The sequence below is a fragment of the Malurus melanocephalus genome, unplaced genomic scaffold (genome assembly GCF_030028575.1).
Source record: "Malurus melanocephalus ecotype Western Australia unplaced genomic scaffold, MMel_1.1 scaffold_104, whole genome shotgun sequence".
NCBI lineage: Eukaryota > Metazoa > Chordata > Aves > Passeriformes > Maluridae > Malurus > Malurus melanocephalus.
Window position 1 is genome coordinate 1760350 of NW_026623336.1, and position 12583 is coordinate 1772932.

Below are 12583 nucleotides of genomic sequence, written 5' to 3' on the forward strand. Positions count from 1 at the left end.
ATTAATAATGCATCTGCCTTGAACACTGAGCTTTCAGTTTAGGATGTAAGAAACAGCTTACTGACTTAACAAATGAAAAATTAACATTGACATACAGCATATAAAATTGGGTGCCATAAATAAAGTAGTGCCTTGACTTTACAAAGGGAAATGTTTGTGCAGGATCTTTTGTTTGCCAGTATCCCCCTGATTTTTCCTGTGCCACAGTGAGTGCTGGAGCTTGTGCCACTTTGGACAAATCATTAAAACAGAATAGCATCCAAACAGTGACAGTATCTGTTTTACCCACACACAAATTTTCTCTGCTTCTCTCACACACAGACAATTTGCTTTTAATCATGGCTTAGCTTGCAATGTCACCAATCTCAAAGCTATCTGCTTAATAAAATGTGAAAAATAAGCACGTTTTCTGCTAGACTGCAGTCCTAATAAAAACAAAGATGTGGTGAATAACATGGAGGTAAAATGCAATGTCTTTCTGTCATTAAAGAAATTATAAATCTGACAAGTTAAGAGAGYTGAGTTTGTTCAGCCTSGAGAAGACTCCAGGGAGAATATTTAGCATCTTCCAGTACCTAAAAGGGGCTGAAGGAGAGATGGAGAAGGATTTTTCATAAGGGTATATAGGACTAGGACAAGTAGGTATGAGGTTAAACTGACAGAGGGCAGGCTTAGAATAGATATTAGGCAGAAATCCTTTATTGTGAGAGTGATGAGCCAYAGGCAAAGGTTGCCCAGAAAAGCTGTGGCTGCCCCATTCCTGGAAGTGTCCAGGGCATATTGGATGGACAATCTCAGCAATCTGCTCTAGGGGAAAGTGTCCCTGTCCACGTCAGGGTGTTGGAACAAGATGATCTTTAACCCAACCCATTTTATAATTCTGTGATTCTWTGAAAYTGTGAAACCAACAAGTTTGGTGTGCAGAGACTTTGCTTTCTTGCAGGGTTTTAGCACAGAACTGGAGGGCACACACAGTCCCGGGTGTTCTAGTGTGGGACACAGGCARCAGCACACTCTGGGATGTCTGTTTTCATCCTGTATTGGGGACTCAGTGTTTTGGTTTGAGGTTTCTTGTTTGATTCTCCCTCRATCACCTGTATGCTAATACGACATGGCTGAGAAGACGCCCTCTGGTAACAGAGCCCGGCCGTGGTTTATTATTTCAGAGCATCCAGCACCATCTGGTGGATAACTTGGAACCCAYACGCTGGTACTTTTTTGCTAGCAGTTACTTCACCTGCAGTAAAGTGTCTGCAAAAAATTATCTGTTCCACTTCTTGCTCTCTAATTGGGTAGCTAAGACCCTTTGTACTAAAGTGCGTGATTTTRAAGAGTAAAAGAAAATGTTTTATTTGGGATAAAATAGCTGAAAAAAGACCTCAGCTTTGTTTGGGGTAAAATAACTGAAAATGGCAGCTTTAGTAATACTATTTCTAAATCTAGAWAAATTCTTCTTGTTGCTGCTGTTGCTAAAATTACTTGATTTGATTTATGAACTAATTTTTTTCATAACATTGTTTTGATCTCATAATTTCCTTTCTCTCCTCCAGCTGCTGAGCAATCCAGAGAAGATGGCAGAACAGATAAGCAAGGACCTCGCCTGGCTTTGCTCTCACCTCCTGTCCCTGTGGACCCAGTTCCTTGAGGTGACAACGCTCCATCCAGARGTCACAGCTTATCTGACTCAGGAACATCACATGCTAAGGGTAATGTTAAAAAGTTAAAAGCAAGTTCAGTAATAGCCCCCTCCTGTTAAATATTAGTGATTTATTTGGATGTGTATTTCCAATGCAATTCTGTCTCTGTGAATATTCAGCTGAAATGAGGGGAACACAACAAGAGTTAAAGAGGAGGGGAAGAAGAGGTGAAGCCCAGGGTCTGAAATTACAGATTTCAGTTTCTGGAATGAAGACTGTTGATTTTATGTGATCTGGGATTCAGTGTAAAATGAGTGGACTTTGAACACCAGGATCAGACACAGAACAGGAGGTGGGTGGGGAGAGGTGTATAATATCACCTATACTTGCTAGATATCCCTGAATAATAAACATTTGTTTTAAAAAACACAAACATCACAATGACAAATAGCCAAAAACATTATTTTCATCTCCACTTGTTTCACAACCTATATATATATATATATATTTATATGAAGAATATGACTTTCTTCTCTTCACTATGTCACATATACAAATATAACTAATTTGCCTTTCTCACAGTGAAGCGTATACAAAATATTAATGCTCTTCTTGTTGAAATTGCTTCTTGTACTGAGTAATAAAGTAGGCACAAACCCCCTTGTCATTTGAGTGAATGTTGTCAGATCTGCTTATCTGATTACCTCAGCAAGTGCTCTGTCTTCCATCAGGACGTTCTTGGYTATTGACCAGCACATCACCTGAGCTGAACTCAGTCTGATCTAATCACTGGAGTAGGGACAATAGAGAAAAGGGCAGRATTCACCTTGCATAGCATCAGGAGTGTGCAGTGTAGGGATTGACAGCTCAGCTTAKGGTTTTGCTCCTGTCAAAGTCAGTGGAGGTCAGAAGGACCAGGACAAGTCTGTCCCAGAGCTTGCAAAAAATGGGGAATAAAATTCAGGAAGAGGGGGCTGAGTGCCTAATGCTGAAGCTCCTGGTTAATCTGATGAGGTTTCCCTTGACTCTGAGGGGATCTGGGTGGTTTTCAGCCAAAAGACCCAACTTTGTCTGCCCCCAGTTCCAGCAAGGTGAATCTCAGCCTGTGGTTTGTTCTGRTCTCAGCTGATGCCAGATATCTTCTTGACCTTTGTCAAATTACATAACTTTGTATGCTCTGGTTCCTCCCCCTATAAACTATGTGYAATTATACTTTTTCACCTCTGGAAAACGGTTTGAGAGCCCTAGATGAACAAACCTACTGTTAARACACAGTCTTTTTGAAGGGTTGAATGTCCTTTATTCAGAAAGTCCCTTTGCTAAAGCACAGCTGGGATTTAAGGAGGTGCTGAGATGCTCTGACATATGCTTTTCACTGCCATTTTCTGTCCCTGTAACAGAGGTCACTTTTACAATTATTATTAGCAATGTATGGGCTGCAGTTTAACAGCTCAGTACATTTGATTGCATATTATGCTTGATTCATTTAAACTCAAAGCTTATTCCAGGGCAGATGACAGCACTGAATTTTTTATAGCTTATTTCACACTCTGTGCTCTGCCAGCCACTTCAGATCCATGGCTCTTTTGTAATTGATTATCCAACATTGAACAGATCTAATGTCCATGAAGGGATTTGAAGAGCTCTCATTTTGTAAGTATCATGACATAGGCAGGTGGGTTTCTATGATAGGGTTTATTCTCCTCTGGACTGATATGTAAGACTTCCTTTGCTGTCGTAATTTGAGAGTCACTGTGGATGTTTCCATAGCACAGGCAATCAATTATGAATTGTTCTAATTTAGTAAGTCACTCYTCTACTCCTTTTTGCACAATAGGAAAGGAATAAATCTTCCCCCCTTTAACAATTGAGGCAAAATGGTAAATTTGGCAGCTTTTGGAAAAGGAGTCAGATAACCAAACTTTGATTTATTGTCAAAGGACTCTTTTTACCTCACAGCAAAATATGCAACAGCACCAGCTGCTTTGTGCTGGTTGAAGAAACTTATACAGAATTGAATTCTTCTTTTTATTTTTAATGTCAACACAGTGATACAAAACAGATGGACCACACTAAGGAATCTGACCCTGACAGTCACTGCTCTTAGTAACCTATGGCACTTGTCACCTTGTGATTATCTTGTGTGTGTCTCTCTCTCTCAGGTGAGGAGATTCTCAGAAGCTTTCTTCTACACSGAGCACCAGAAACCTGCTGTGCTCATGTTCCAGGAAGGCCTGTAAGTAACCCATTAACACTCCCCTGTTTATGGAACGAATATTTACTTTGAAATATTTTGCAAAAATCTCATTGCAAGAAAGAGCTCTTTTTCTGCAGGGTATGAAGGAGTTTGGTTAGAAAGAAGTAATTGGCTCTGTTTTAGTTCCATATTGTAAACCTATTGAAATGTGTTTCAAAAATAAGTGACTGATCATTCAGGCCCCAGAAATAATTAATTTCAAGCTTGATAGATAGATAGATAGATAGATAGATAGATAGATAGATAGATAGATAGATAGACAGATGATAGATAGATAGACAGATTGATAGATGTTCCATTCTTCAATTAACTTCCTAAACCAAATACACCAGATCCAGCACTGCTACTTTTAATGGGAAATAACTGTTTTTAAGCGACAAATCTTAATATTTACAAATTTGCTTTTTACCATCCCTAATATAGATTTTGGGGTAGGCAGTCATGTTGGTTTTTTTTTATTGTTTAGCTCAGCCCTACTTTCCGAATGTAGACAGGAACATCAAAGAGGCAAAGCAAAGCTGTGGATGTTGAGTAGATGCAGCAGTGAGGGCAGAAATGGGGAATACCACCAGTTTAGCTGGAGAAATCATGGGTGTGATCYGAGCTCAGGGCTCAGATTATTAATTATTTGACCAAGAACCAAATAAAAAAACAGACCAGGAAAACAAACATTGCACTGAACTGCATTCATAAACATACACTCTAAACCATTGGCAAGGGAAGTATTAGTTTTTGCTGGACAATTCTTGCTTGTAACCAAASTGGGAATTTGGAGGAGCCAGTTTTAAAGCTACACCAGGGCAAATCCTGCCTTTGCTTTCAGCCAATGAACCCAAGTGGAGCACTTGGATGATACTCAGGACCTGACYCTGAAGGCAGAGTTCAAAGAAGGATGGTCAGATTTGAATTTCTGAGAAATGAAGGTTATYTACTCTATTTGTCACCACGGACAKACCACAAYRTTACCAGTGTGAAACCCATCTTTCAGACGGGGCTGAAAGGCCATGACACCGGGTCCTGTCACTATGATGGTTTTTAAGTGAGACATTTGCCTCTGACCTAGTGCAAAGAAGAAAATTGCTTTTCTCAGAGCTGTCATTGGGGACATTAAGGCTGATTCAGTGYTGATGGAAAGGGCCACGACTTCATTAGTGGATGGGTTGTACAAGGCTGCCTTGTTCTGCCAAATTAGAGCAGCACTGAGGCTGCAGGGGCCCAGCTGTGCTCACTTGGCTCTCCCATGTCAGGATTTTAGTGAGCTGTGTGCTCACTAGGAAGGAAAACCCCATGTCAAGATCCTGGGGTGAGGACACAGACACTCATGGCCCCGTTCAAACAGACATAACCCTGCACTGGGGGAAGCCTAATTGCATGAAGTGCTTCTGTTTCTCCAGGCAGTCACAGAAGTAACCTATTTCTTACAGATAAACATAATGTTTTTCTCAGTGATTAGCAAGAAGACTAAGAAAAAAAAAAAAAAAAAAAAAAAAAAAAAAAAAAAGAAGAACAAAAATGCAAAACCAAAACACTTAAAAAAATTAAAACTGTTCTGTGCAGAAAATCCAGGCCTCTTGTCAGAGTCACGTTTTGTTTCTAATTTTTTCTAGATGATGTAGCTGGAAAAACAGTGTCTTGGTTTTCAGACTATTTAATATTGGGAGAGGTATTATTAGGTATTATTAGGGATTATTAATTGGGTTCACAGAGTCTCCAGCTGACATCTGTGCTCAGCATGCCAGGTGCTGTACAACCACCTCAAGCTGTAAGTCTTTTTCCCCAGTTTTTTTTTGGGTTTTTTTTTTTTGTTTTTTTTTTTTTTGTTTTTTTGGTTTTTTTTTCCTTCTGACCAGACAAAAGCTGTTTTCTGCCTCCTGTGCAGTTGTGAGTTTGTGTGAGGCTGTGCACCCACATGCCTGGCTGCTTGGGCAGAAGGGGACRCACCATTTCCAGCAGGCTGGGTATGGCACAGGGTGGAGGCCTCTAGAAGGTGATATATCCCCCCTAGATTTTACAGACAAAAATTTTTCTCCTCACTCATTTTAATATCAATTATTCATGTTTTTCACAAGGGTATGTAGTAATCTGACAAGGACTACTGGGTCTAAGATGAAGGACAGATTYGCTTTCAGCTGACAATCTTTGTGCCTTACTCTTTGTCTTTGATGTTTTCCTTTTTTTGAGACAGACATTTAAATATGAAAGCTCACCTGTAATAAAAATTATTGTATTTTTTATAGCTGAACACATATCCATGTGCCAGTTTAATGTCACATTCACTGAGGAGAGCCAAGTAGCATTTTGAGTGCCCCAAATGATGGAAACGGGGAGGTTACAGAAAAGTTGGAGAGGGACTTTTCACAAGGACATGTAATGATAGGACAAAGGGGAATGGCTTCTAAATGAAAGAGAGTGTGTTTAGATTAGGTATTAGAAATAAATTCTTTACTGTGAAGGTGGTGGTGCACTGGAACAGGTTATTCAGAAAAGCTGTGGCTGCCCCATCCCTGAAAGYGTTCAAGGCCAGGTTGAGCTACCTGGTCTGGTGAAAGGTGTCCCTGCCCACATCAGCAGGGTTAGAACTAAATGATCTTGAAAGTCCATTCAGCTCCAAACCCCACTAGATTCTGTGACTCTAGTTCTGCCAAGAGACAGTGGCTGAATGAATGCCTTAGCTCTTCCAAATTCATGTATGTGTGAGATACTGTAGCGCTCTGAGGTCTGGTATAAATGAAACAGAGGACTTGCCTCTCATATTCTTGGCTGTGTTCTTCCCTGTACTGCTCAACCAAAATTTGGATTATTGCTTCCTGCATCTGGATTTTGAAACCCTGACCACAGCCAGAGTGACAGACCTCATTTCCTGACCAGAAACCAGTGTCTGATTCAGCAGCTGAGACCCTTAGGAGGACAACAATGGTTTGTGGCAGCCAACAGGAGCCCGTGGCARTGGGATCTGGAATAGTTTCAAAAAACCTGAGGTTTTTCAGGAAGGGATTATGCAAGTTGTAGGTATCCCTCACTGAGAAATGGAAATGTCCTGGGAGGGCGGGGTTCCCCTCATCATGCAATTCTGCCTCCCTCTCCTTTTAAACTCCCTGACTCTGTCCTCTGCCTGAAAATCTGGGCGTGCAGGAGTGATGGAGAAACAGCACAGTAACTGTTCACACGCTCAATTTGTTTTGTGCTTTGCTGCCAGGATCCAAAGCCACGCACAGATTTCCACAGAGATTCGTAATTCAGATTATTTCACCAGCATGCCCCCGCTGCCGGCRGAATGCCTCGACATCGATGGGGACTGGAACACGCTCCCAGTTATCTTTGAGGACAGGTACACGGACATGCCTTGCAAAGGTGGGTAAAACACCACAGGGAACAGCTTCATGAGGCACCTTGGGCTGAGGGAGGTGCTTCCCCAGCCCAGGATGAATGATCTCACATCCCTTGGGTTTATGAGCTCAGAAGAGAGTGTAATTCCCTAAGTAATAGAGCTGAATTTTAGTGTTTTCCCTAATAGCAAACTAGGATATTTCTTTCACATTTTTCATCTTCAAATTAAGCTGTTTTGTTAAAAGAGCTGGAGGGAAAATCCAAAAAGAAAAACAGATCATTTGGATTTTTGCTACAGTACAAATTTAAAGGAAAAAAACATCAGACTGACATCCCCACTATGACATCTAGTGGTAAGAAATCTCAAGAACAAAACCTCACAATTTCAGTGTAAAGCTCCACATTCCCCTGAAAGGCAGCATTGCGTTCCAAAGAATGTTTTACCCTTAAGTACCCAAATCAAATTTTTAATTAAGAAATTATTTCATTCCACAGTTAATTACTAGGGTCTCATAGCCCTTACTACCTTGTTCTTTTCACTCAACTATTAAGATTRCCAAGGAAGAAATATATATTAATATTATAGGTGTACACAGTCTGGTGAATATTGCCTGTGGTACAAAATTTTCAATGAGAATAACTCATTTAGGAGTTATTCTACTGCCTAAATTTTGAGAAGGCTCTTTGAAGGTATTTAAGTTATTAAACTGAGTATTAAACTGATTCAAAGTAAGAGCTATGCTATGAACATTGTTGAAGAACAGCAGGAAATAAAGAGCTTTCAGTTTTTCTTCATTTACCTAGGCTGTAAAAATCACCAATGTAGGTACAGTTATACTGAGTAAAGAATATTTTACTGATATTGTCTTCTTTGGCCAAACTATAACTGTTCAGTGTGTATAATTCTAATTAAATGCACTCTGGCGTGTGCATTTGTGATATGCCTGTAATGTACACATAATTTATATAAATGTATAGAATAAAAAAAATATTAAATTTATATAAATGTATAGAATAACATCTTAGACTTTAAAATCCCTTTTCAAATTCCCATATTGCTTTGGGGTGATTTCTTTGTGTTCTTACTGGAATTAATACTATTCTTTCTTTTTCTTTCAGATCAGAATTTGGAAGTTTTCTCAGATTTTGAGGTTCCTGCAAATACYCAGATGGATGCAACGCAGGAAAATGAAGATTGTGCATCAGATGATGCCACTGCAGTAGTGAAARAAGACTTTGGGAAAGATTCTCTGCTGATATACACAGACAGGATAAATGGGAATCTTTTAAGCCTACACAGCAGTACTGAAGCTGCTGCTGAGGGTTTAAACCAGCACTCCACATCTCAGGTATGTACAGCGAACAAAGAAGGCCAAAGGAAACCTGAAAATATTTTTGTTTCAAGAAAGGAAACCATTTCTGACTTGGAGCCAGGCAATACAGAGCACTTGTCAGAAGACTTTAAAACATCTGGGGAAGTTTTATTAGAAGATAATAGACTTGGGGCAGATGTTACCTGTGGAGACACTGAACCCAGCAATAAAGACTCTCACAAAAGAGAGCCTGTGTTAATTGTCAGTGCTCAGCATGAGTGTGGAGCATGTGGAACTGATGGTTTGGAAGACAGGACTGAAATAMATGAACTGGATGAATTTGGTCATCCTGAAACGAATTTCACTTCATCTGAGCTTGCACTGAATGAATTGACCAGTCTTGAAAAATCAGAAGATGCAGACAGAAAGGCTCATCTCCCCGTTTTGAAAGCTTTGCCTTCACACAGCTGYGATGTGAAATCTGTCACAAAGGAACAACGAGGTGAGGAGAGTGAGGAATTTACCCTGATGTCAGGGGTCATAAAAAGATCCTCCTCTATAATATCYGATTCGGGCATTGAGAGTGAGCCGAGCTCGGTGGCGTGGTCTGATGCTCGTAGTCGAGCTCTGGAGCTGCCCAGTGACAGAGAGATCCTGCACCAGCTGGTGAGGAGGCACCACATCCACCGAAACTCCCTCGAGGGCGGCCACACGGAGAGCAACACCAGCTTGCCCAGTGGTATCCAAGCGTCACTCACATCCATCAGCTCTTTGCCCTTTGAGGAAGAGGAGAGGGAAGTGGAGCTTGCCAAACTGACAAAATCTGTCTCAGCTCCTCAGATCAGCAGCCCAGAAGAGCCCAYGGAGGACGTGGATATATCAAAATACAGCGAAGCTGCCTTGGGAGATTCAGATCAAAACTTAAGAAGCTGCATAGAAACAGAGGATGAAGATGGAAAAATACTCATGGACTATTCCAAGCGTCAGATCCCCAYTGAAAGTGGAAAAATAGAACCAAGAAGACACCCCAAACCCCTCCTCAAACACAGTAGCAGTAACACTGAGTTACAAGGGGAGGAAGATAGGGGTTTTCCAGAGGCTTGCTGTAGTTTGGAAAACACAAGACCACCCATTTGTCCAAAGCAGCTCCAAGATAATGTCTCTGAGTGCCTGTCACTGGAGAACAATGGTGAGTGCAGCTTAAAAACACCAAGGGTTTGTAATTACTTGGACAAAGATATAGATAAGGTTGATACATGCATTGAGGATCCAAAGGATAAACTTAAGCCGGACAGTTTAAAAACACAACAGGTCTCCTCCAATAGTAGAATTTCAGGAGAAGAGAGCTTCTCCCAAAGCATAAARGTGGTACCAGATTTTTGCTATCCTGTTACAGGTCCTTCAGAAACCTCCACAGAATTTGGCTCACTGCGAGGAGAACATGGCAGCTCCCTCGCTGGTCAGAGCCCAGCAGTGTGTGCAGAAACGCAGGGCTTACAAGAAATTGAGCTCAATGACTCGCCTGCCTCAGCAGAGCCCGCGGCAGGGTCCCGCCAGGCTGAACATCCTCAGGAGCCCAGCAGCCAAGACAATAAACTYGTAGCCAACGGCACCGGCTTTCCTTTGGCCACGACAGAGGGAGTAGCCCTGGAAAGCAGAAAGGCTGCTGATGTGGTTAACCTGTCCGTCTCTTGCACAGCCACCTGTCTTCCCTTTTCTTCCGTGCTCAAAGAGACCCCTGCCATGGCGGGCTCCTCAGCAAAGCAGGCGGCGTTCCCCATCACGCGCCAGCCTCTGGGCTCCTTCGGTGTTGTCTGCTCTAATTCCGATGAGGTGGATGAAGAGACCAACGAAAGGATGCTGAAGTAAGAGTGACTAATTACTTCATTAATGTAACCCTAATGCCATGAGGCCCTGACAGAGTACAGCACCCTAAAGCACTAGGTGTGCTGGAAACTTGCATTTGAGAGAGTTGCCTGGGGAGTTTCAGAATAAATAACCCAAAAAGGCAAATGGTTCATATAGAATGAATATTTTAAATAGGCAGGAAGGATGAAAGCACAGAGAGACCAAAGATATCAGGTTGTTAATTCTCATGAAAAGCAGTGGGATTTATTAGGCTAAATAATCATTAAGACCCAACCCTCCTTCATGAAATCAAGGCCACCCATACCTGAGTATCAATCCCAGACAGTCAGATCACTCTGGCAGTGTCACAGACTGTTTTTTAATCCTGCTTCAATAATTGCATTCATTAATTAAACTATGAGATGGGGAGTTCAGATTGGCTGGTAGGCCTCAGCTTTACTTCTCAAACTGGAAAAAATGGGAGAATTGGAACCAAGGATAGCTGAAGAAGTGGTAATATTTTAGTTTCTTGCTACACTGACAAATGCAAAAGTACCACATCATGACCTTGATGTTACAGGGGCGCATTTCACAGATTGGCGCACTAGCAATTACATATTTGCATTATATTTTAATGYAATATATAGATTTGCATTATATATTTGCATATTTTCGTGCCTCTGCTGTGCTGAGGAAAAACAGTAACACTGAAATTTCTCAATTCATTAAGCTGCCCAGAACATTGGCTGCCTGCATGCACATCCATTTGCAACCCAAGGCTTTATTTTTTATTGTTTTGAAACTGTCCTGAAGTTTGTTTTGTACACCAGGCTTAAGTCCTGACAAAACTAAGCACAGAATTTGTTTCTTCTGTGTGAAATAGAACATTTAGGCATGTATGCATGCACATGAATCCAAGGCCTCCAAACCAATCCAAGGCTTTTGGTTGATGGCCCAAAATCTGTTTTTTTTTCATTCTTGTGTCCCTTAAAATTAGTTGGGCTGATATAATTAATTACTCACCATTGGACTTGAGTATCTCAGAGGTCTTTTCCAACTTTAATGGCTCTATGATTATATCAAGCTGCCTTAAGATATCCCAATGATTTAAAGGTTATATCTCCTAAGCTGTTCCATCCCAGTTTTCTACTTCATTCTGCACTTGCAGTGTGATTATTTATTCCTAAATTGTCTGAATAAGTTTTACTAACTCAAAAAACCACTGAAAATTTTGGCATCTTCAGACAGAGAAAGCTTCAGGGTGAATTCCGGTGTCAAATGTTAGATCTTTAGCAGGAAAGGTGTTATCTTAATTCTTCCAGCATTGAGATCCTTTCCTAAATTCTACCAAGTGTATTCAAAAGAATTCCAAACCAGACCAAATCAAAAATATCTACCACCTGAGGTGCATATTTTAGCTCTAACCTGAAGAAGTGGGAGAACATCTACCTGATTGTGAGTGCATCTGATGGTAGCAAAATTATACATTTTTTATTTCCGACCTATAATGCAAATGACATTGTTAAGAGGACAAAATTGCTAATTCTGTAGCTCAGTCTCATTTTATGAGCTACCAGAAAATTATTTTGTACTACTCTTTCATTTCTCTGGCAAGTGTGAGTTGCTAATGCACTTTAGTTATTCCCTCTATGAAGCCAAATTATTCAGAAACAGTTTCTTCCCTTCATTCTGACTTCTCCCAGTTCTAATAGATGAGGAATTGCATTCAGGTCTCTGCTTGAAAGCTGAAAACATAATGAAGCCTCCTCATTTTTAGTTTGAAGGTTTGTTGCTGAASACCCAGTTCTATTGTGATTAATTAATGTATTCTCCAGTTTTTATCAGGCCAAAGAAAAATTTAAAAAAGAAATGAAGATTGAAGGATTTCTGTACAGTGACTTATCTGTACTAGCTTCTGATATCCCATATTTTCCACCAGAGGAAGAGGAAGAAAATTTGGAAGATGGAATTCACCTGGTTGTCTGTGTCCATGGATTGGATGGTAAGGCCAGGAAGAATTGCTATTTGTATGTCATTTTGGTGTAAATTAAAAAAAAATATTCAACAAGTATGAAATAATCGAGAGTCTAAGTATTTGTTTTAGCTAAGTATTATTCCTTGTTATGTTATTCAGTCTATTCTAATAAATGATCTTGGGGAATATCAAATATTTTCACTAATAAATTGGGTCCTCCTACATG

The 12583-nt window shown here is 40.6% G+C and overlaps 1 protein-coding gene across 3 annotated transcripts in view; it reads left to right on the plus strand.

Moving 5' to 3' along the window:
• The window catches only part of FAM135B (family with sequence similarity 135 member B), a 260164-nt gene that overhangs the window by 236921 nt on the left and 10660 nt on the right, over positions 1 to 12583 (plus strand). For 2 of the 3 annotated variants that reach the window (XM_057369166.1, XM_057369165.1), the window contains exons 10-14: positions 1551 to 1706; positions 3800 to 3873; positions 7091 to 7245; positions 8341 to 10399; positions 12218 to 12384. In XM_057369166.1, the coding sequence (XP_057225149.1) occupies positions 1551 to 1706; positions 3800 to 3873; positions 7091 to 7245; positions 8341 to 10399; positions 12218 to 12384 (2611 nt within the window). The remainder of the gene's footprint in view (positions 1 to 1550; positions 1707 to 3799; positions 3874 to 7090; positions 7246 to 8340; positions 10400 to 12217; positions 12385 to 12583) is intronic. The other variant, XM_057369168.1, reaches the window with a different exon arrangement.